The sequence below is a fragment of the Bos javanicus genome, chromosome 24, assembly GCF_032452875.1.
Source record: "Bos javanicus breed banteng chromosome 24, ARS-OSU_banteng_1.0, whole genome shotgun sequence".
NCBI lineage: Eukaryota > Metazoa > Chordata > Mammalia > Artiodactyla > Bovidae > Bos > Bos javanicus.
The window spans coordinates 33,224,446-33,250,608 of record NC_083891.1 but is presented as its reverse complement, the minus strand read 5'-3'; the positions used below and the strand labels follow the sequence as shown (position 1 = coordinate 33,250,608).

The 26,163-nt window shown below is 41.7% G+C and overlaps 1 protein-coding gene across 2 annotated transcripts in view; it reads right to left on the bottom strand.

The window, feature by feature from the left end:
- Positions 1-26,163, bottom strand: part of TMEM241 (transmembrane protein 241) — a 124,763-nt gene that overhangs the window by 78,414 nt on the left and 20,186 nt on the right. For both annotated transcript variants that reach the window (XM_061399762.1, XM_061399763.1), the window contains exon 5: positions 12,146-12,227. In XM_061399762.1, coding sequence (XP_061255746.1) covers positions 12,146-12,227 — 82 coding nt within the window. The remainder of the gene's footprint in view (positions 1-12,145; positions 12,228-26,163) is intronic.

Here is a 26,163-nt window from a genome sequence, read left to right as displayed (position 1 = left end):
CCATATGGATTTATTCTTTATCTTTGGGGAAGATGTTTTTACCTTGTCATTAAGACTTTTATAATTTTATAGCTCTGCCCTATTTTAGTATTTTGTTCTAACTCACACTGTTTCGTTTCATTCTGAGCTCTTGCCTTACATTTTTCTTCCTTTTTTTAATGTTTTCTACTCTTTTTCATTAAAAGTTCAACTCAACTCTTTTTTCCCTTTAAAATCATAATTATTTCCTATGTTTTTCATGTCTTTTGTGCTTCTTTTGATTCCTCTTAAGCTTTTATGTTTTCTATTATGTTTTATGTATTTTAAGATTACTAGAGATTTTCTAAATTGGCCTCATCCATTAGGTTCATGTTGGGAAAACTTGGGCCCTGGCCTTCTAGGTCTGAGCCTAAGAAGACAGAACAGAAAATCTTTAGGTTAATCCTGTGGTACATGACAGTGAAAATTAAGACCTGATCCCTGGGTCAGGAAGATCCCCTGGAATAAGAAATTGGATCCCACTCCAGTATTCTTGCCTGGGAAATCCCATGGACAGAGGAGTCTGGCAGGCTACAGTCCATGGGGTCACAAAGAGTTAGACAAGACTGAGTGAGCACACAACAACAAGACCTGATTTTAAATGTTTTTGCCTCCTTGACTATAAAATCAGAAAGGAGATGAGATTTAGGGTTGACTCAGAGTCGGACACGACCGAGCGACTTTCACTTTCACTAGATTCTAACTCTAGGCCTCAAAGAGGTTTTATTTTCTCAACTGTCGAGAGGTTCCTCCATCGCCCTAGCAGAATCTGAGCAGATTCTGTAAAAGGATCTATTTGTACATATAGAACTGATCTTAAAGTTCACTAATAATAGGTACCAACAATGTGTTCAGCACAGTGCTAATTATTTTAATTGCATTCTCTTATTTAAATCATCTCTCAACAACTTTATCCACAGATGCTGTTACCCTAATTTACGGACAAGGAAACTGAAGCTCTGGGTGATGGGGCAGCTTGCTGGTGAGTTCACAGCTGCTTCAGGGTGGGACTCCGGGATTCCAACCGAGTAATGGCAAAGCCCACACTCCCAGCCTTGATGTTTGTTGTTCTTTAGTCGCTAAGTCATGTCTGACTCTTCTGTGATGCCATGGACTGTAGCCCACCAGGCTCCTCAGTCCATGGGATTTCCCAGGCAAGAATATTGGAGTGAGTGGTCATTTCCTTCTCCAGGGGATCTTCCCAACCCAGGGATAGAATCCATGTCTCCTGCATTGGCAGGCGGGTTCTTTACCACTGAGCCACCAGGGAAGCCCCATCCTTGAAGTTATAGGATCCAGGCTATGGCAAGCTCCCAGTATAAGCATCCTGGATCCACACCTGAACAAAGTCCAACACAACTGTGTATTGTTCCCAACTCTGCCAGTCTGTGTCCTCCAGTGATAAAACTGCTATGATCTAAAACGATGACGTTGACATAAACTCCATGCCACTCTTTAAAGGGACATCATCCATTTCTACTTTAAAATGGTCTAATCTGAATTTCTCAAGCCGTTTTTCTTGACTGAGGAGCTAGCAGACTTTAGAAACAGTAACTCTACCATTGACTTTTATAGGCCTCCAAAGAGATCTATCAAGAATAATATTAAGGCAATCTGCAACTTATAATTACTAACTTTCCCTTGGCCTCCACCTCTGTGTACCAAGCCTTCGTCTGAACTATGTGATTAGTTCAAGAGACCCCAGTGACCAATTATTTCAGAAAACCTGCCCTTTACAGACTGAAGTTCAGCAGACTTACTTTTGTGAAATCAGATAAAAGTTGTGAGAAATGAGGACTTCCCTGGCTGTCTAGGGGTTAAGACTCCTTGCTTCCACTGCAAGGGCCATGGGTTTGATTCCTGGTCGGGCAACTAAGGTCCCACAAGCCACATGGTATGGCCAAAAAAAAACTTCTGAGAAATGATAATAATAATAACAGTCAAGATACCCTGAATGCTTCCTGTGTGCCAGACTCCGTTCTAAATGTTTTTACATATTGAATCATCATAATAACCCTTTGAGAGAAATACTAATAACATCTCTATTATACAGATGAGGAAATGGAGGGATATACTTTGATTCTCTTTTTTAACCTGCCTCTTAATAATCTGAAACCACTTTTAGACAATCTAGACACTAGCTTGCTGCTAAAGAGAACAGAAAATCAAGTCTGTTCTTCCACACTGTCAAGGCGCTAGGAATGGCCTCAATAACAAAAGGTCCCACCATCTTTCATTAGGAAAAACGGCCTAAGATCAACTACCATGAAACCCAAATCATCATTTTTAACATAAAACGTAATTGACCAAATTCAACTGCACTGCAGTCCAATTCGTTTCATGACTCAGGGGCACAATTTGCAACTAATTTATTCTTGGAGTCCACTCATTTAAAATTCAACATTTTGTCCATGCACGGTTGCAAATTTTTCTCTGGCTGTAAAAAGACATCAGTAACTTTTACTTCAAATTTTTCATTATTCCCATGCTTCCCAGAGTGGAATTTTCAAGCCTTGATTGTTGTTTGTTCAGGTGTTGGGACTGACTTAAAACAGTTTTCTATGGAAAGCCCTGGCCCTGTCCACAGGCACGGCCTTGGGTCCCTCTGCAGGAGTGTGGATGGCTCGCTTAGCCAAGCTGTGGGTTGGCTTCTTAGTTTTGTAGAACATCAATCCTACCTTCAATTTGGGTGTGTGTGACTTCAATCTACAATATATTATAGAATAATTAATTGCCAGGCTCTTGCCAAAGAATATACCTTTGAACATTTGGCTGCCTAGTTTTTTATAAAAATCATGCCTGCAGAAATAAATGTTCCTAAAGGAAAGGAGCCAGATCATTGGAGAGCAGCAGTTTTAACCCCAGAGAACTATTCCTACTGAACCATGCTGTCATTATGCTACCAACAGACTAGGAATCCCAGAAACTAGGTTACCATTGGGTTTATTATAAGGATGGGACTGAAGACCCTACGTGGCTCATCGTACCCTTAATGAGGACTAAGTAACTGAGAGTCCAATGGGTAAAGAATCTGCCTATGATGCAGGAGACACAGGAGATGCAGGTTTGATCCCTGGGTTGGGAAGAGTCTCTGGGGAAGAAATGGCAAGCCACTTCAGTATTCTTGCCTGGGAAATGCCAGGGACAGAGAACCCTGGTGGATTATACAGTCCACTGGGTCACAAAGAGTTGGACACGACAGCACAGAGAACACAGAAGGAATTGAGAGCAAAGAAGGACACTGCATTTCCTCAGCAATAGCTTGCATTTATCTTACAAGCATGGAGAGTCTTGTAACTTCTTTACTTCGCTGCAAAAAGATAAAGAGCTAAAACCAAGGCCCAATTATATTTGTTTCATAAGATATCATAGCATAAATTTCTATGTGCTAAGTCTCTCTGTGGCCTTCTATTTCCCTTGATCTAGATTTCTTTTATTTTTTCCATTTTAAGATTTTATTTTATTTTTTTAAATTGGAGTATAATTGCTTTACGATGTTGTATTAGTTTACAACAACAGGAATCAGCTATATGTATAGATTTCTTTTAAAATCTCTTCATAAGAAATGCTTATCTTACCAACTCTACCCTAATGTAAAATAAAACTTAGGGACTTGCCCCAGTGGTCCAATAGTTAAGAATCTGCCTTGCAATGCAGGGGATGAGGGGTCGATCCCTGGTCGAGGAACTAAGATCCCAAGTGCCATGGAGTAACTAAGCCTGTACGCCACAACTAGAGTCCACCTGCTGCAACTAAGACCCCATGCAGCCAAAAACTAAATTAATTAATTTTTAAATAAACTTAAATTTTAAAAAGAGGCACAAACTACCATATATAAAACATACAAGAAACAAGTATATATTGTACAGGGACTTCCCTGGTGGCTCAGTCGGTAAAGAGTCTACCTGCTATGCAGGAGACGTGGGTTCGATCCCTGGGTCGGGAAGATTCCCCTGGAGAAGGAAATGGCAACCCACTCTAATATTCTTGCCTGGGAAATCCCATGGACAGAGGAGCTTGCTGGGCCACAGTCCATAGGGTCACAAAAGGTCAGACATGACTGAAGCAACCTACCACACACGCACACACAGAAAGCAGAACAACTACACAGCTCCTCTCCCCTTCTCCCCACTCCATCCTGATAGGCTCATCTCCTTGGTTTGCTATGATTTAGGGAGGAAAGAGGGTAAGCATTGTACTGCTTTTTTAAAAATAATGTTATTTATTTATTTGGCTGTACAGGGTCTTAGCTGTGGCATGCAGACTTCTTAGTTTCAGCACGTGGGATCTAGTTCCTTGACCAGGGATCGAATCCTGTCCCCTGCAAGTCTTAACCACTGGACCACCAGGAAAGTCCGAGGCATTGCAGATGAACCACTATCGTCGGACAGTCTTGAGTCTGCATCTCTGATTTTTGTAACATCTACCAGTTGGTGACCTTCACCAAATCTGCATCTCAGTTTCCTCCTCTGTAAATGGGAGTAATTAAGTCCAACTTCATATGTCATGAAGGTTGGCAACAGGAAGTGCCTGGCTCACATATATAACACTGAATATTCACAATGGTTGTTTCCACGGTGAGTTGTGTGTCTCTCATGGATTCCCCTATAAATTCTTCAAGGTCAGGTAAGTGTGTGTGCTCAGACTCTGCAACCCCTTGGACTATAGCCTGCCAGGCTCCTCTGTCCATGGGATTCTCCAGGCAAGAATACTGGAGTGGGTTGCCATTTCCTCCTCCAGGAGATCTTTCTGACCCAGGGATCGAACCCACATCTCTTGCATCTTCTGCACTGGCAGGCAGATTCCTTACCACTAGCACCACCTGGGAGTCCCCTCAAGGTCAGAAACCAGGTCTTATTCCTCATTAAGCCCCCAGTAATAGACTCCCCAATAAATATTTGCTGAATGGAGAGCCACAAAAATAATCTCCCTGCCTTAATTCTATCATCTGGTTGTGAGTTTGAGGTGGAAAAATCAATAAAGAATGTCCCCATCTTGATTTTGCAGAGTGAAGTCAGCTTCCTCTCAGGAGCTATACATCAGAAAAAAGGCTTCAAAGTCTTGTTGGATAAAGGAGGCCTTTATGGAGCAAAGCAACTCCGTAAGTGTTTTGCATAACAACACGCCCACGGATTTTAACTGAGTGCTTTCTCCCCCAATTCCTCGTGGATCCATGAAACTGACAGCTTGGCACCAGCATGTTGACGCCTGTTTTCCATCTAACACAAGCTGTACAAGTACCTCGTGTTTCATCCACTCTGTTGTAGATTTTTAAGCAACTATGTAAAAACAAAAAACTCAGAAAACAAAGAAAAGATGCTGGGTTATTTCACTAAAAAAGAAAAAAAAATAAGTGTCTCCTTTCTGTCTTCCTCCTCCTCTAACCGAGTGTATTTGGTTTGGGGTTGTTTCTCTTTGCTTGGAGTTTGAAATGCAGCAGCTTCTTTCTGCCCATGAAAAAAATCTGTGTTCTAGGTCAGGGCCATTCAAATGCAGTCCCCTCAGAAGAAAAGGAGCTCCAGGGAATTCCCTGGTGGTCCAGTAAAGACTCTGCTCTCCCAATGCAGGGGGCACGATCAGGGAACTAGATCCCACATGCTGAAACTAAGATCAAAGATCTCTCACTTTGCAACTAAGACCCAGAGCAGTCAAAAAAAAAAAAAAAGACGACTATAAGGAGCTCACACACAGAATGTAAGTCAGTGCACTACTTCCTTCTTCAAAAAGTATGGCTATGAAAAAAAAAAGTCAGCTCAACTAAACAACGTGTTTAGTGCCAAGCTTGATGTTCACTCTGGCACAGTCTCCTTAGGGCCAGGTAACAAGAGCTCTTGATGAAAGTGAAAGAGGAAAGTGAAAAAGTTGGCTTAAAGCTCAACATTCAGAAAACTAAGATCATGGTGTCTGGTCCCATCACTTCATGGCAAATAGATGTGGAAACAGTGGCAGACTTTATTTTTGGGGGGCTACAAAATCACTGCAGATGGTGACTGTAGCCATGAAATTAAAAGATGCTTACTTCTTGGAAGAAAAGTTATGACCAACCTAGACAGCATATTAAAAAGTAGAGACATTACTTTGCCAACAAAAGTCAAACCATAGTCAAAGCTATGGTTTTTCCTGTGGTCATGTATGGATGTGAGAGTTGGACTATAAAGAAAGCTGAGAGCCAAAGAATTGATGCTTTTGAACTGCGGTGTTGGAGAAAACTCTTGAGAGTCCTTTGTGAAAGGTTGTTGTTGAATCACGCGAATACACCAGGATTCTTGGCCCCCGGAGGAGAAGAATTCAATCCGGGGCCAGAGACGAGGCTTGATCGCTCAGAGCTTTTGCGTAATAAAGTTTTATTAAAGTATAAAGGAGATAGAGAAAGCTTCTGACATAGGCATCAGAAGGGGGCAGAAAGAGTACCCCCTGCTAGTCTTTAGCTGGATGTTATATAGTCACTAGCAGTCTGTTAACGAAAGAAAGGAATGTCTTAAAATTCAGAATGGCACCAGGCCCCTCACCCATAAGATGTATTTTGGGATAATCTTGGCACCAAATGGTTTATCCTGGGCCATAAAATGATTAACTTGAATCTTGAAGAAGGGCAGACCACCATACAAATAGTTTTATTTACATAGATTAGGGGAACAATATCCATACTGGTTTGTCAAGTAGGTTCTGGGCCAAGAGGCGGAACCGACTTGGAGACAGAGTTTGGGGTAAAGGCATAGTACATTAGCATAGCTTAAGATGAACATTTTCATAAGAAAAAGGCATTGGTTATCTCTAGGCTTGAGAATAGCTAACTTCAGGCGAAACCGGGTGTCATTATGGCAACACAGTATTTTAAGAGAAACCTCCCTTTAAATTTGTATAGAGAAGGAAAAAATATTGCTAGTTTGTTTCCTCCTGCCGCTTAAGAGAGACAAAAATGTCTGACACTTGCAGGCTATTTCCTCCATTTGGAGACCCCTGGCCTTCCTGCCTGTTACCCTCTCATTTTCATCGACTCCAGTCCCCAGGTCCTGGTCTACAAAGACTGTGAAAAGTTTGTCCTTTCTTCCTCCTTAAGAATTCCAGACCCCTCTCTCCTTGGGGACCCCTAGATTTCCTATCAACCTGCCTAGGAAATGACTCTCTCACTTGGACTGCAAGGAGATTCAACCAGTCCATCCTAGAGGAGATCAGTCCTGAGTGTTCACTGCAAGGACTGATGTTGAAGCTGAAACTCCAATACTTTGGCCACCTGATGCAAAGAACTGACTCATTGGAAAAGACCCTGATGCTGGGAAATACTGAAGGTGGGAGGAGAAGGGGACGACAGAGGATGAGATAGTTGGATGGCATCGCTGACTCGATGGACATGAGTTTGGGTAGACTCCAGGAATTGGTGATGGACAGGGAGGCCTGGCGTGCTGCAGTCCGTGGGGTTGCAAAGAGTCAGACACAACTGAGCGACTGAACTGAACTGAACTGAACTGAACAAGAGCTCACAGGCCGTTACCACCTGTGGACTATGCACTTCAAGAGGCACTGTTCCAGATTAGAGAGCTCTCCGTGTGCCTGAGACATACAAGACTGACATTTACAATGGACTTCTGAGGGTTTATTGGCTACCTCATCTCCTGATCTCTTTCTTTGATGAAACACTGCAATATTGAGGATGTGCCTTATTCTTATCAGTCTATGGGTGTGGGTGGGGATCCTGTGTGACCAGGGCTGGCCAAATAGTGTTCTCAGTCTTTCCAGTCACAGTGAATGGTTCAGGGAAGACATGAACCAGGGCCGACCAATCAGCATAACTCCATCCTGGTTAGTTTTTAGTTTTTAGACCTGGGATGGGCAGTGTCCCTAACTGATGCAATCAGAATGAATCCCGGAAATTATGCAGAAGCTGCAAGGAAGACAGTCTTGTTCCACTAGACTTGAAGTTGTGAGGATGTGAGCCTGGAATCAACAAGACTCAGGGGGGGAAAGCTGAACTGTGAGATGAAGCAAAGATAGAGCAGAACTGACAGACAGACAGCATCTGGATTCTGAGTAGGTCATTGGAATCTCTCAATCAGTTCAGTTCAGTTCAGTCGCTCAATTGTGCCTGGACTCTTTGTGACCCCATGAACTGCAGCACACCAGGCTTCCCTGTCCATCACCAACTCCCGGAGTCCACCCAAACCCATGTCCATTGAGTCAGTGATGCCATCCAACCATCTCATCCTCTGTCGTCCCCTTCTTCTCCTGCCTTCAGTCTTTCCCAGCATCAGGGTCTTTTCCAATGAGTCAGCTCTTCGCATCAGGTGGCCAAAGTATTGGAATTTCAGCTTCAACATCAGTCCTTCCAATGAACACCCAGGACTGATCTCCTTTAGGAAGGACTGGTTGGCTCTCCTTGCAGTCCAAGAGACTCTCAAGAGTCTTTTCCAACACCACAGTTCAAATCTCTCAATCAAGCCATGCCTAAAGCAGTTTCTACCTGATGACTTTTCATTAATGTAAACCAGGAGATTTCCCCTTTGCTTAGACCAGTTGGTGAGCTTTCTAACACTTGCAATCATAAGAGTCTCAAGTCTGTGCAAGACTATTATACCCTGGGCTCATTTGAAAATCCACATACACTGACCCTAAAAAGACAAATCAGAAAAGGTGAAAGGTGGGGAGTCAGAAGAGCTTCCCGTTAGGTGGAGAAAGCCTTGGTACCTCCCCACACCTAAGTTCCTTCCTCTGTTGGGTGATTAACATCTGCCTCACCTGTCAGGTGACTGGCAGAGCCACATAGAAAGATACAAAGGAAATCACTCCAGAAACATATGAAAAAGCACTGTACAATCAAAAAACTGTTATCATTATTAACACGACAACTTACTTATTCAAACTTCAGAATTCTGGCATCCATAACTATCCAGAGCCTACAAAAAATTTTAAAAGCTTTTGTACATCTATAGATTTTTTTTTTTCCCCCAATCAACTCCTATACTCTGTGGTTGGAGAAGCAGCTCCCCCTACAGGCCAGAGGGCATAAAGTGAGGCCACAGACCCGAGGAGCTCGACCCCATCAAAAGGGGCAGCGGTGAGCCAACCTGGCCCCTATTCCAGATCAGCACCCACCAATGCGGTGTGGTGGCTCACTTCTTAGGTCAGTCGGGCTGTTCTCTCTCCCATCTCACACAACATCCCATTTACTCAAGCTTATGAATCATGAAAGAAAAATGATGATTTCATTTAGAAATTACCAGTACTAATTCTCAACCACTATTTTGCAACCTCGGAGTTGTCCTAACAACACTATCATTATCCAGACAGGCAGATTTTGTTTGTTTTTGAGAGCTACCATAACACGTTTTCCTATCTGACTTCTAAGGACCCAGCACAACAATAAACTTTACATTAAAAAACAATATTGTTTTGGAACTTCCCTGGCGGTCTAGTGGTTAAGATTCCATGCTTCCAATACAGGAGGGCGCAGATTCAACTCCTGGGAGAGGACTAAGATCCCACATGCAACACAGCATGGCCAAAAAAAAAAAACCTAAATTATTTGGAGAAGCATCATGGCTTAGGTAGTGATGACCGCTCCCAACAAGTCTGAACCTCTTCAGCCTCTCCCCCAGGAGACCATCGCAGTTGGCCAACCCTCTGATCCTTGGCAGGCTTCCCTGGTAGCTTAGCTGGTAAAGAATCTGCCTACAATGCAGGAGATTCTGGTTCAATTCTTGAGTTGAGAGGATGCCCTGGAGGAGGGATAGGCTACCCACTCCAGTATTCTTGGGCTTCCCTGGTGGCTGGTGGTTTAGATGGTAAAGAAAGTGAAAGTCGCTTAGTCATGTCTAACTCTTTGCGACCCCATGGACTATACAGTCCATGGAATTCTGCAGGCCAGAATACTGGAGTAGGCAGCTATTCCCTTCTCCAGGGGATCTTCCCAACCCAGGGATCAAACCCAGGTCTCCTGCATTGCAGACAGATTCTTTACTAGCTGAACCACCAGGGAAGCCCAAGGTTCAATCCCTGGGTTGGGAAGATCCCTTGGAGGAGGGCATTGCAACCCACTCCAGTATTCTTGCCTGGAGAATCCCCATGGACAGAGGAGCTTTGTGGGTTTCGTCCATAGGATCAAAAAGTGTTGGACACAACTGAGCGACTAAGCATACACACCGTTCCTTGGTAACCATGTGTGATTGAAAGGCCATGATCAAAAATGCCAATATGAGGACTTCCCTGGTGGTCCAGTGGCTAAGACTCCACGCTCCCAATGCAGAGGCCCAGGATCAGGGAGCTAGATTCCACATGCCAAACTTAAAGAGTTCGCATGATGGTGATTTAGTTGCTAAGTGGTGTCTGGCTCTTGCAACCCCATGGAGTGTAGCCCAACAGGCTCCTCTGTCCATGGGATTCTCCAGGCAAGAATACTGGAGCAGGTTACCATTTTCTTCTCCAGGGGATCTTCCTGATCCAGGGACTGAACTCGAGTCTCCTGCATTGCAGGCAGATTCTTTACTGAATGAACCACCAGGGAAGCCCTAAGAGTTCGCATACCGCAACTAAAGATCCCAGATGCTGAAACTAAGACCCTGCACAGCCCAATAAATAAATATTTTTTTTAAAATAATCATTTTTTAAATGCTGATATGCCAGAGGAGATGCAATCGGACTTAGCGGAGTGTGCTACTCAGGCACTGGAGAAATATAATACAGAGAAGGACATTGCTGCCCAGATCAAGGAGTCTGACAAGAAGTACAACCCCACCCGGCAGAGCATCACGGGGAGGAACTTTGCTGGTTATGTGACACATGAAACCAAACACTTCATTGACTTCTACCTGGACCAAGGGGCCACTTTCTGGTTCAAATCTGGTTTAAAGCATGGACTGGGCCACATACCCAGTGATCCATCCAAAAACAAGGACTGCAGCCTAAATTCCAAATACCAGAGACTGAAATCTTCAGTCTTGCTTAAGGGAACACCTCGATCTCTGAACCTTTATTGTGTTGTTTTGCCCAGAACATTCTCTGTACTAGTTTGTTGCGGTTATACTGCAATTAGCAAAATAGCTTACATCTGTATTTATTTTCTATTCCATACCTCTCTGCCCCATGTTTTTTTCTCCTCAAAATCCATTCCTTTATAGAAATAAATCTGTTGGAGAAGTATGCATTTAAAACAGAAAACTAAATTGTGTGAAAAGTTTGCATTTTTCCAACATTAGAATACAATCATTTTCTGATAGATAAAAACAGCAATTAGGGGATTAAAAAGGGAAGAGGCCTTAATACCGTTCCTGATTTTTAAGCCACATTTTGACTCCCTGGTCAATAGTGATATTTGTGGGCTCTCTTTTGGTGGCATAATAAATTTCTGGAGTTCCACATACTATATAATGTAACTGGAAGGAATCTGTTCCTCACAGTAGCCTCCTTTGAGGATCTCAATTCTTGGGGCTGGGTGGGAGGACAGAATGAACACTTGTTTCACAAGGGTCCACGTGTCGTGGGCATCAATTTCACGCCAGGCATGTGCACCCACGAGTAAGCCCAGTGCTCTCAGGCGGCATTACTGATGGGCGGGGTCATGGTCCCTGGACGTAAGGAGCAGACTGAGCCCACCCTCCCTGCTCCCAAGGACAGCCTGCCTCCACACAGAGCAGGCTCCACAAATAGCCCTGCTCTGTCTTTCTGGTCTCCACCTGCGTCTCTCTATTTTGTAACACAAGTCTGTCTTCCCTGTTATGTGTGTGTATGTGTGTTAGTCCCTCAGTAGTATCTGACTATGATCCCACGGACTGTAGCCCGCCAGGCTCCTCTGTCCATGGGATCTCCCAGGCAGGAATACTGGTGTGGGTTGCCATTTCCTTCTCCAGGGGATCTTCCTGACTCTGGGATCAAACCCAGGTCTCCTGCATTGCAGGCAGATTCTTTACCATCTGAGCTATAGGGAAGTCCCTTCCCTGTTACATGGTTCCCTTCAAGTCAGGAAGAGGGGGTAAAAGGCTCCACATTGGCCTCAGCCCCAAGACTACTTCTCCAATCTAGCTGTACCATCATTAAAGCTGATTCTCTATCCACTATTGATCCGAGGTACAACCAGTTAAAAGGCAAAGAGGAAGATGAGAAAAGGACTGTCCCCCTCAAAGCCTCTCACACTTACCAGTCTGGACAGTGCTCTGGAACCGGCATAGATGATACCCACAAATAGCACCGAAGCAGGAAGCCACGTCAAAACATCAGATCTGGAAAAGAGGGAAGAGGCCATCATATTTCTGTCCGAAAGCCCTCCCTGGAAGATATGACCCTCCCATACGCCAAATACAGCACCCGTGCTTGTCTAAGCATCCCCAGGTGACTGGTGAAGCCCGACACGGTCTGTATCATCAAGCAGGGTGGAGGCTGACCAAAGCATTCTGCCTACAGCCCATCACTCAGCCAATGATGTGGCATTACTGGCCCCACAATCAGCCACAGACAAGCTGGAGATAGAAAAAGGCTTCCTGCAGGTTGGGAGTCAGAACAGACCTGATTTTTTTTTAAAGACCAGGGAACATTATTCTTTGAAATTTAAGTAGTCAGATGCTTTGAACCCATACCAAATTCCTTTTAATTTTTTTAAAAAGCTATTTACCTAGCAAAGGGCTTCCCTGATGGCTCAGTAGGTAAAGAATGTGCCTGCGATGCGGGACACATAAGAGATGCAAGTTCAATCCCTGGGTTGGGAAGATCCCCTGGAGAAAGAAAATGGTAATCCACTCCAGTACTCTTGCCTGAAAAATCCCATGGACAGAGAAGCCTGGCAGGCTACAGTCTATGGGGTCACAAAGAGTCAGACACAACTGAGCTACTAAGCACACACACACCTACCAAGGTACCAAATGGCTCCATCGAACCACGAAAGGAGCCACAGTGTTAAAGGGTGGAATTGAAACGAGTGCTTGAACTTGAGCTGGGTGGCCAGGTGCTGAGCCTCAACAGTTAACCTGGGATACCAGTTCAAGAAATCTCTAAGGACTTTTCAAGGGCACATTTCTTCAGTTACATTGTGGCTACACCAAGAACTGTGTTTTCAACTCAGCTGAGGGTCTTGCTCTCCTCAAGAAAAGCAAAATCCCAGGCTTTACATAGAGCACACATCACTGAGGGTGCAACTTGCTTTCCCCATTAGTTACAAATGCATTCAGTTTGCTAATGCAAGTTCCCAGAGTCATTCTAATAATAAATATGAATTAATGAAAGCATTCCTGCAGGACATAACATAATAATCCCAAGTAACTCAATGAACTGCTCTCCTCAGATGGTGCCTGTTCAAGAAATGGTCTTTGTTAATTGGATTAACATGAGCAGGGACTCTATCTATCATCAGATCTGCTTTTTACACAACCTCCCAGAGAATGCAGCATGAAAATGCTTTTAGTCTCAAATAAGGCCTTCAAACCCTACCTTCTGTACACATTCATTCAGCCAAAACTCAAAGCAACTGACAAGGTGCTCACAGCAGAGTTAATATTACCAGCATCACTGCTGACATTGTTTGAGCCTTCCTACAAACCAGGCCCTGTGCTAAATACTTACTATGCTGTTATCATTTTTTAAATCTGCACAACAGGGACTTCCCTGGCGGTCCATCAGTTGGGAGTCTGCCTTTCAGTGCAGGGGACATGGGTTCAAACCCTGGTTGAGGAATTATGATCCTACATGCTGTGCGGTGTGGCCAAAATAAATAAATAAACAAAAACAAAACAGTATTGACTGTTCAGCTTGAAAATACCACCAACATTTTTAGGGAGGTGGTCCTAAGATGGCAGAGGAATAGGACGGGGAGACCACTTTCTCCCCCACAAATTCATCAAAAGAACATTTGAACGCTGAGAAAATTCCACAAAACAACTTCTAAATGCCGGCAAAGGACATCAGGCACCCAGAAAAGCAGCCCATTGTCTTCGAAAGGAGATGTTTTATCAATGGTGCTGTATAGATGGAGAAGTCTTGAGGCTACTGTAAAAATAAGACTGAAAACCAGAAGCAGGAGGGTTAAGTCCAAATCCTGAGAACACCAGAGAACTCTTGACTCCAGGGAACATTAATCAACAGGAGCTCATCAAACGCCTCCATACCTACATTGAAACCAAACACCACCCAAGGGCCAACAAGTTCCAGAGCAAGACATAACACGCAAATTCTCCAGCAACACAGGAACATAGCCCTGAGCTTCAATATACAGGCTGACCAAAGTCACTCCAAACCCACTGACATCTCATAACTCATTACTGGACACCTCATTGCACTCCAGAGAGAAGAAATCCAGCTTCACCCACCAGAACACCGACACAAGCTTCCCTAGCCAGGAAACCTTGATAAGTCACCCACACAACCCCACCCACAGCGAGGAAACTCCACAATAAACAGAACTCCACAAACTGCCAGAATACAGAAAGGCCACCCCAAACACAGCAATATAAACAAGATGAAGAGACAGAGGAATACCCAGCAGGTAAAGGAACAGGATAAATGTCCACCAAACCAAACAAAAGAGGAAGAGATAAGGAATCTACCTGATAAAGAATTCTGAATAATGATAGTGAAAATGATCCAAAATCTTGAAAACAAAATGGAATCATACATAAATAGCCTGGAGACAAGGATTGAGAAGATGCAAGAAAGGTTTAACAAGGACCTAGAAGAAATAAAAAAGAGTCAATATATAATGAATAATGTAATAAATGATATCAAAAACACTCTTGAGGGAACAAATAGTAGAATAAAGGAGGAAGAAGATAGGATTAGTGAGGTAGAAGATAGAATGGTAGAAATAAATGAATCAGAGAGGAAAAAAGAAAAACGAATTAAAAGAAATAAGGACAATCTCAGAGACCTCTGAGACAATGTTAAACGCCCCAACATTCAAATCATAGGAGTCCCAGAAGAAGACAAAAAGAAAGACCATGAGAAAATACTTGAGGAGATAATAGCTGAAAACTTCCCTAAAATGGGGAAGGAAATAATCACCCAAGTCCAAGAAACCCAGAGAGTCCCAAACAGGATAAACCCAAGGCGAAACACCCCAAGACACATATTAATCAAATTAACAAAGATCTAACACAAGGAATAAATATTAAAAGCAGCAAGGGAAAAACAACAAATAACACACAAGGGGATTCCCATAAGGGTAACAGCTGATCTTTCAAAGAAACTCTTCAGGCCAGGAGGGAATGGCAGGACATACTTAAAGTGATGAAAGAAAATAACCTACAGCCCAGACTACTGTACCCAGCAAGGATCTCATTCAAATATTAAGGAGAAATCAAAAGCTTTACAGACAAGCAAAAGCTGAGAGAATTCAGCACCACCAAACCACCTCTCCAGCAAATGCTAAAGGATCTTCTCTAGACAGGAAACACAAAAAGGGTGTATAAACTCGAACCCAAAACAATAAAGTAAATGGCAGCGGGATCATACTTATCAATAATTACCTTAAACGTAAATGGGTTGAATGCCCCAACCAAAAGACAAAGACTGGCTGAATGGATACAAAAACAAGACCCCTACATATGTTGTCTACAAGAGACCCACCTCAAAACAGGGGACACATACAGACTGAAAGTGAAGGGCTGGAAAAAGATATTCCACGCAAATAGAGACCAAAAGCAGGAGTAGCAATACTCATATCAGATAAAATAGACTTTAAAACAAAGGCTGTGAAAAGAGACAAAGAAGGACACTACATAATGATCAAAGGATCAATCCCAGAAGAAGATATAACAATTATAAATATATACGCACCCAACATAGGAGCACCACAATATGTAAGACAAATGCTAACAAGTATGAAAGGGGAAATTAACAATAACACGATAATAGTGGGAGACTTTAATACCCCACTCAAAACTATGGATAGATCAACTAAACAGAAAATTAACAAGGAAACACAAACTTTAAACGATCCAATAGACCAGTTAGACCTAATTGATATCTATAGGACATTTCATCCCAAAACAATGAATTTCACCTTTTTCTCAAGCGCACACGGAACTTTCTCCAGGATAGATCACATCCTGGGCTATAAATCTAGCCTTGGTAAATTCAAAAAAATTGAAATAATTCCAAGTATCTTTTCTGACCACAATGCAGTAAGATTAGATCTCAATTACAGGAGAAAAACTATTAAAAATTCCAACATATGGAGGCTGAACAACACACTGCTGAATAACCAACAAATCACAGAAGAAATCAAATAAGAAATCAAAATATGCAAAGAAATGAATGAAAATGAAAACACAACAACCCCAAACCTGTGGAACAGTGTAAAAGCAGTGCTAAGGGGAAGGTTCATAGCAATACAGGCATACCTCAAGAAACAAGAAAAAAGTCAAAAGTTATAACCTAACTCTACACCTAAAGCAACTAGAAAAGGAAGAAATGAAGAACCCCAGGGTTAGTAGAAGGAAAGAAACCTTAAAAATTAGGGCAGAAATAAATGCAAAAGAAACAAAAGAGACCATAGCAAAAATCAACAAAGCCAAAAGCTGGTTCTTTGAGGGGATAAACAAAACTGACAAACCATTAGCCAGACTCATCAAGAAACAAAGGGAGAAAAATCAAATCAATAAAATTAGAAATGAAAATGGAGAGATCACAACAGACAACACAGAAATACAAAGGATCATAAGAGACTACTATCAGCAATTAAATGCCAATAAAATGGAAAACTTGGAAGAAATGGAAAAATTCTTAGAAAAGTACAACTTTCCAAAACCGAACCAGGAAGAAACAGAAAATCTTAACAGACCCATCACAAGCACGGAAATTGAAACTGTAATCAGAAATCTTCCAGCAAACAAAAGTCCAGGTCCAGACGGCTTCGCAGCTGAATTCTACCAAAAATTTAGAGAAGAGCTAACACCTATCCTACCCAAACTCTTCCAGAAAATTGCAGAGGAAGGTAAACTTCCAAACTCATTCTATGAGGCCACCATCACCCTAATACCAAAACCTGACAAAGATGCCACAAAAAAAGAAAACTATAGGCCAACATCATTGATGAACATAGATGCAAAAATCCTTAACAAAATTCTAGCAATCAGAATCCAACAACACATTAAAAAGATCATACATCATGACCAAGTGGTCTTTATCCCAGGGATGCAAGGATTCGTCAATATTCACAAATCAATCAATGTAATACACCACGTTAACAAATTGAAAAATAAAAGCCATATGATTATCTCAATACATGCAGAGAAAGCCTTTGACAAAATTCAACATCCATTTATGATAAACACCCTCCAAAAAGCAGGAATAGAAGGAACATACCTCAATATAATAAAAGCTATATATGACAAACCCATAGCAAACATTATCCTCAAGGTGAAAAATTGAAAGCATTTCCCCTAAAGTCAGGAACAAGACAAGGGTGCCCACTTTCACCACTACTATTCAACATAGTTTTGGAAGTTTTGGCCACAGCAATCAGAGCAGAAAAAGAAATAAAAGGAATCCAAATTGGAAAAGAAGAAGTAAAACTCTCACTGTTTGTAGATGACATGATCCTCTACATAGAAAACCCTAAAGACTCCACCAGAAAATTACTAGAGCTAATCAATGAATATAGTAAAGTTGCAGGATATAAAATCAACACACAGAAATCCCTTGCATTCCTCTACACTAATAATGAGAAAACAGAAAGAGAAACTAAGGAAACAATTCCATTCACCATTGCAATGAAAAGAATAAAATACTTAGGAATATATCTACCTAAAGAAACAAAAGACCTATATATAGAAAACTATAAAACACTGGTGAAAGAAATCAAAGAGGACACTAATCAGTTCAGTTCAGTCGCTCAGTTGTGTCCGACCGACTCTTTGCGACCCCATGAATTGCAGCACACCAGGCCTCCCTGTCCATCATCAACTCCTGGAGTTCACTCAGACTCACATCCATCGAGTCGGTGATGCCATCCAGCCATCTCATCCTCTGACATCCCCTTCTCCTCCTGCCCCCAATCCCTCTCAGCATCAGAGTCTTTTCCAATGAGTCAACTCTTCGCATAAGGTGGCCAAAGTACTGGAGTTTCAGCTTTAGCATCATTCCTTCCAAAAACATCCAGGGCTGATCTCCTTCAGAATGGACTGGTTGGATCTCCTTGCAGTCCAAGGGACTCTCAAGAGTCTTCTCCAACACCACAGTCCAAAAGCATCAGTTCTTCGGCGCTCAGCTTTCTTCACAGTCCAACTCTCACATCCATACATGACCACTGGAAAAACCATAGCCTTGACTAGACAGACCTTTGTTGGCAAAGTAATGTTTCTGCTTTTCAATATGCTATCTAGGTTGATCATAACTTTTCTTCCAAGGAGTAAGCGTCTTTTAATTTCATGGCCACAGTCACCATCTGCAGTGATTTTGGACACTAATAGATGGAGAAATATACTGTGTTCATGGATCGGAAGAATCAAGATAGTGAAATGAGTATACTACCCAAAGCAATCTATAGATTCAATGCAATCCCTATCAAGCTACCAATGGTATTTTTCACAGAGCTAGAACAAATAATTTCACAATTTGTATGGAAATACAAAAAACCTCGAATAGTCAAAGCAATCCTGAGAAAGAAGAATGGAACTGGAGGAATCAACCTGCCTGACTTCAGGCTCTACTACAAAGCCACAGTCATCAAGACAGTATGGTACTGGCACAAAGACAGAAATATAGATCAATGGAACAAAATAGAAAGCCTAGAGATAAATCCATGCACCTATGGACACCTTATCTTTGACAAAGGAGGCAAGAATATATAATGGAGAAAAGACAATCTCTTTAACAAGTGATGCTGGGAAAAATGGTCAACCACTTGTAAAAGAATGAAACTAGAACACTTTCTAACACCATACACAAAAACAAACTCAAAATGGATTAAAGATCTAAATGTAAGACCAGAAACTATAAAACTCCTAGAGGAGAACACAGGCAAAACGCTCTCTGACATAAATCACAGGAGGATCCCCTATGACCCACCTCCCAGAATACTGGAAATAAAAGCAAAAATAAACAAATGGGACCTAATTAAAATTAAAAGCTTCTGCACAACAAAGGAAACTATAAGCAAGGTGAAAAGACAGCCTTCAGAATGGGAGAAAATAATAGCAAATGAAGCTACTGACAAAGAATTAATCTCAAAAATATACAAGCAACTCCTGCAGTTCAATTCCAGAAAAATAAATGACCCAATTAAAAAATGGGCCAAAGAACTAAACAGACATTTCTCAAAGAAGACATACAGATGGCTAACAAACACATGAAAAGATGCTCAACATCACTCATTATCAGAGAAACGCAAATCAAAACCACTATGAGGTACCATTTCACACCAGTCAGAATGGCTGCGATCCAAAAGTCTACAAGCAATAAATGCTGGAGAGGGTGTGGAGAAAAGGGAACCCTCTTACACTGTTGGTGGGAATGCAAACTAGTACAGCCACTATGGAGAACAGTGTGGAGATTCCTTAAAAAACTAGAAATTGAACTGCTATACGACCCAGCAATCCCACTGCTGGGAATATACCCTGAGGAAACCAGAACTGAAAGAAACACGTGTACCCCAATGTTCATCGCAGCACTGTTTATAATAGCCAGGACATGGAAGAAAGCTAGATGTCCATCAGCAGACAAATGGATAAGAAAGCTGTGGTACATATACACAATGGAGTATTACTCAGCCATTAAAAAGAATACATTTCAATCGGTTCTAATGAGGTGAATGAAACTGGAGCCTATTATACAGAGTGAAGTAAGCCAGAAAGAAAAACACCAATACAGTATACTAATGCATATATAGAGAATTTAGAAAGATGATAATGTTAACTCTGTATGCAAGACAGCAAAAGAGATGCAGATGTATAGAACAGTCTTTTGGACTCTGTGGGAGAGGGCAAGGGTGGGATAATTTGGGAGAATGGCATTGAAACATGTATAATATCATATGTGAAATGAATCGCCAGTCCAGTTTTGATGTATGATACAGGATGCTTGGGGCTGGTGCACTGGGATGACCCAGAGGGATGGTATGGGGAGGGAGGTGGGAGGGGGATTCAGGATGGGGAACACATGTACACCCGTGGCGGATTCATGTTGATGTATGGCAAAACCAATACAATTAGCCTCCAATTAAAATAAATAAATTTATATTAAAAAAATAAAAAATAAATGAAATGGAAAAAATTTAAAAAAAAAAGAAAATACCACCAACATTTTTAAAATGTGTATTTTTTTAAAAAAGAGAAAGTTTAGGCAAAATTAGAAGATATGTACAAATAAACATTTTTTTCTGCATAAAAATTGTTAGCAGATTCTGAAAAGCAACTGGGACCTCTGGAAAGTTAAGGCTGTACTGCAAAGCTTTGAAACACAAAAAATGAGGGAAAATCTCTCAATTGTAGCAAAGTCTTTACAGCCAGAAATTTGTCATCCCAAGTGAAGCCATCTTAGACTTTCAGACTCCAGAAGTGTAAGATAATAAATTTGTGTTATTTTTAAGCCAAAAAAAAAAAATCTATCTCTGTGAGTACTTTAAGTATGGAGCATGGCATAAGGTCTGACTAAATTTTCCTCCATATCTTACTACTAGAGTAGAATTTTTTTCTCTCAATAAAACATGTTTCTTTTTGTTGTTAAAAAAAAAAAAGAAAGGGGACTTCCCGGGTGGTCATGTGGTTCAGACTTCGCCATCCAATGAAGGGGTGCCAATTAGACCCCTGGTTGGGGAGCTAAGATCCTACATGCCTTGTTGGCAAAAATCCAAAAACTGTACCACAGAAACAATATTGTAAGAAATTCAATAAAGACTTTAAAAAAAAAAAAAAGAAAGGACTTCAACCAGAAAAAAATATACACAGGCTGCTTCAGGAATTCTAATTTGGATCTCTGGCTTCCAGAGTTTTCACAACTGTGAGTGGGGTCTCACAATATGGAGGGGTCAGACCTTTCAACAGTACTGGGGCAGATAAAATTCAGGACAACTGAACCTTCCATGATCTTCCAGGCAGTGTGTAGACAAGGTGAAGACGTGAGCTGCAAGGGTGGTGCTTCTTAGCGTTTTTGTCGTCTCTTGAAGCAGTTCTTTAAAAGCCTTTCTTCAGGGAGAAAGGAAACTATAATTTTGACACCCTAGTTAGCTCAGCTAAAACTGAGGATTCTTTTCTCAGAAGATACAGCAGTAAGTGATGGAAATCGTATCTAGTTCTGGGCACTGGAGACTATAATCTTATATGGTCACATGGTTGCCCAAATCTTGGAAATTATGATTAACTCTCTTCACTTCCAAGGACTGTTCCAGCAGTCAGCTAACTTTAACCAACAGCTCTAAAAGATGGACAGATTTCACTCACATTTCTGGGTGGGCTGTGCCCTGTCTTCTAGGTCAGGGCATCTAGGACAGGGGCTATCCAGGGGTCATAGAGGTCATCTAGGGGTGGGGGCAGGAAGGATGCACAAATACAGAGCAGGGGGTTGTATGTAATAGAAAGAATATGGTCAAACCTTCCTACTTAGCAAATCTATATTCCAACTCTGAAGCTAGTTGGTTTTTACCCCAACTCTAAAGCTGATTTGCAGTGAAAGCTCACTTTTTTCATTTATAAAACAGGGATAATAATGCTCAGAAGGCTACTGAGATGATTAGCTAAGAGAATGAATAAGCAGCACTCGGGGCAAAGCATGGCATGTTAAAAAACTATTCAATAAATGTTCTGCTTCTGGGTTTTCATACACAACTTCAAGAACAGACACTACTAGGAAAGATGGAGAGATCTGCCTATATAAAATGGCCAAAAATATTATGAAGAAAATGAAAAGATGATTAACAAACCAGGAAAAATATAGGCAACACATAAAACCGGTTGGAGTTTAATATGCTTGATGTAGGATGAGTGTTTATAAATCAATGACAGAAAAACCAACTCCCCTAAAGAAAAAAGAAAAATAGTCAAATGACAAAAATAGGTAATTTTCTCTCTCCTGCTTCTGTGTGTGTCTCTCTCTCATACCCACATACACACAAGAAATACAAATGGCCAATAAACATACAAAAAATTATTCAACATCCATTATACTACAAGAATTTTAAAATAAAACAATGATATACTGGACTTTCTGGTGATACAGTGGGCAGGAATCCGCTTGCCAACGCAGGGGACGTGGGTTTGATCCCTGGTTCTTAGGGAGCAACTAAGCCCGTGTGCCGCAGCGACTGCTGAGACTACATGCGGTAATTAGTGAAGCCCGCCTAGTTAGAGCCTGTGCTCTGCAGCAAAAGAAGCACTACAGTGAGAAGCCCATGCACTGCAACTAGAGTAGCCTCTGCTCTTTGCAACTAGAGAAAGCCCAAGTGTAGCCACAAAGACCCGGCAGAGCTAAAAATAAATAAATAATTAATTTAAAAAACCTAAGCCAATCTTTTGAAAAATAATGATGTACCAAGTTTTGTCCAAGAAACTAGCAGTTTTTAAAAAATGATATGTAATGGGGAGGGAGGTGGGAGGGGGGTTCAGGATGGGGAACACATGCACACCTATGGCGGATTCATGTCAAAGTATGACAAAAACAATACAATATTGTAAAGTAATTAGCCTCCAATTAAAATAAATAAATTTATATTTAAAAAATGATATGTAATATAGGGGGTCATAAAATTAATGCCTTCATATACTGCTGTGAGATATGTGTGAGTGTGTTAGTTGCTCAGTCGTGTCCAACTCTTTGCACTCCCATGGACTGTAACCTGCCAGGCTCCTCTGTCCATGGGATGGATTCTCCAGGCAGTAATACTGGAGTGAGTTGCCATTTTCTTCTCCAGGGGATCTTCCCAACCCAGGGATTGAACCTGGGTCTCCTACATCACAGGTGGATTCTTTACCATCTAAGCCATCAGGGAATCTAAATTGGTATTTTTCTGGAGGCTATGTACTTTATTATTTATTATTGCTGTTGATGAAGTACTTAAAGATATCTATGATGATGTTTCCACTGATAAGTGGAGTAAAACTGCATTGACCTCACTGTTGATCATCAAATATTCTTCAGCCTGTAGCCCTCACCCTCCATATACCTGCATGGTTCACTCTTTCATGTACTCAGATCTCTACTCAAAAGTCATCTTATCCCTGAATCCTTCTTACGCATGCCATACAAAATAACAACCATCACCCCACCACTGGCCCACACTCAGGCACACACACATACACACTATCCACTTATCCAGCTCCATTTTTCTCTACACCTATCACATCATCCATTTACATTTCATTTGTTTCTTGTCTGTCTACCTCCATTAGAACATAAGCAAGGGTTTTTGTTTGTTCTATTCCTTGTTTATCCCATACATCTAAAACAATATCTAGCTTATACAACAGATGCTCAAATATTTGCTGAATGAATCGCCATGAATTATTTTTGTAACTTAAAAAAAAAGTTTTCCCTGCTCTTGCTAGTTAGGTACAAAGCAACAAGATACATCAGGAAACTGCAGTCATGACCCTAATTCACATTTCTTCCTCTGTTTTTCTCAAGCCCTTCAGAGACTTTGCTCTGAACAGAATTGTTGGTGCTTACAGCTACTCAGTTTCCAAGGACAGGGATGAAAGTGAAAAATTCCTATATCCTGTCGTCTGCCTCTCTAAAATGGCCCCAGTGGAGGAGCTGTAACAATTTCAAATTCAATAAACATTTACAACAATCATGTTGGAACCTAGAACCGTAACAACAAAAAACTGCATTAAAAAGCAAACATGTTTTTCTTCAATAGACAAGAACTTAGAAACTTGGAATAGAGGCAGTTATTTTGTTTTCTATGATAATTTAATCTCTTTTTCTTATTAAAAAATGGTGCCTTCCATGTTAGAAAATTTTGAAAACACAGATTATCAAGAAAAACATTATAATTACAATTATAATTACTACCCAAAGACAACCACTGTTAATACCTTGTTTCATCTCTTTCCAAACAGTACCCATACGCACATATACAAATACTTCAACAAAAATTGGATCCAACTATACAGGTTGTTTTATAACCTGCTTAACACCTTCCCATGTCAAAAAGGTCATCCCCAACTCATTAATAATTATATCCTATGCTGGTGGGCTACAGTCCATAGGGTTGCAAAGAGTCAGACACAGCTGAGGGACTGAGCACACAAGCATATCCCATGCTACGGCTGAACATATAAGTTCAGCCTAGGTTTTTACTATTCTAACACAGTAATTATCCTTGACTATATTCTCCTCTCATATTCATGATGTTCACAATATTCAGAATGCATTTCCTTAAGTGGAATTGCTGTTCAAAGATACATCTATTAAAGTTTGCAACTGGTTATATAATTGCCTTCCAAGGACCTATACTGATTTATTCTCTGCTATGAACTGCATGTTAATGTCCTCCCAAAATTCACATGTTGAAATTCTAACCCTTAGTGTGATGGAGGGAGGCAGGGTCCTTGGGAGGTAATCAGATCATCAGGGTGTGGCCCTCAAGATGGAATTAGTGCCCCTGTAAGAAGAGACACGAGAGCATGCCTCCTCTATTCTCTCTGTTTCATCAATCTCCCTCTCTCTGTTTCCTACACACACCACCACCATGTTAAGATACAGCAAGAAAGAGTTCATGCATGCATGTGCGCTCAGTTGTTAAGTTGTGTCTGACTCTTTGTGACCCCAGGGACTGGAGCCTGCCAGATTCCTGTCCATGGGATTTCCCAGCCAAGAATATTGGAGTGGATTGCCATTCCTCCTCCAGGGGATCTTCCCAACCCAGGGGTTGAACCTTTACCACTGAGCCACCAGGGCAGCCCAATAAGAAAGCAAACATCTATAAACCCAGAAGATGCCTTCCCCAGAACCCAACCACACTGGCACCTTGATCCTGGACATCCCAGCCTCCAGAACTGTGAGAGATAAATGTCTAATGTCTGTTGTTTAAGCCCACGGTCTTTCAGGCCAGCAGCCTGAGCTGATGGAGATGCTCCTTGGCAGCTCCAACACTGCGTGATTCCAAGACACTCAACAGCCTACTAGGAACAAAGAAGCATCTCCTCTCCACCTTTAATTCATAAGGTGGCACCATCTGGGCCTCCTATGCTGGTTTACCCTTGCATTGTTCTATCAAAGGAGGCAAGACAGGATTAAATCCTGAGAAGGTCCTGGCAGAATCTGAAGTCTCTGTGGTTTGAGGACCTCTGGGGAGCTGTTGAACCAGGACGTGCATGCGTGCATGTGTGTGTGTATGTGTGTGTGTGTGTAGGAGGGATCTCATAGCAACTCCTTTTGAGAGAGATTGCAGACTGTACTCTGTTGAAGGACTATTTGCTATGGGGTCTGCTTTAAAAAGAGTGGTGACACACAGTTTTTCCTACATGATTTATTAGCACAAATGTTGCATCTTGTGTGCATCGTGTACTTTTTGCTTTCTGCTTCTGCACACTCTACTGTCCCTAAGAACCCTGATGAATAAAGCATTTTGCAAGAAGCTAACAATAGTCTGTTGGCATGAATCTTAAAACTGTTGTTATTGAGATGAAGGCTAATTAAATTAAATCACTTGTTTTTCAAATAGAGCATGCATTATTGAAGGAACATCTGCTCTCTGAAAACACTCAGTTTATCTGTTCATGGGAGCCTGGCAGGATCCTTGAGCTGAATTCTTAAAAACTCTTGTGTTATACTGACACCTAGTGACCCTAAAGCTGTTTCCAAACTTGAAAATAACCCTTGCCCAAGATATCAGGGAGCTTCCCTGGTGGCTCAGAGGTAAAGAATCTGCCTGCCAATGCAGGAGACGCAGGTTTGATCCCTGGATCAGGAAGATCCCCCGGAGTAGGAAATGGCAATGCACTCATCAGTTCAGTCCCTAGGTGGGGAACATCCCCTGGAGTAGGAGATGGCAACCTGCTCCAGTATTCTTGCCTGGAGAATTCCATGGACACAGGAGCCTGATGGGCCCCAGTCCATGGGGTCGCAAAGAGTTGGACATGACTGAGCACTATGGACAGAGGTCCCCAAATATGAAGTGAGGCAGGATAAAAGAGGTACATATCTCATCTCTAATAGATGGGAGAAAGAAAATAAGCACCTTGCTCATGCACAGGGTCCAGGGAACTACAAATCCAAGTTAATGTGCAAGAC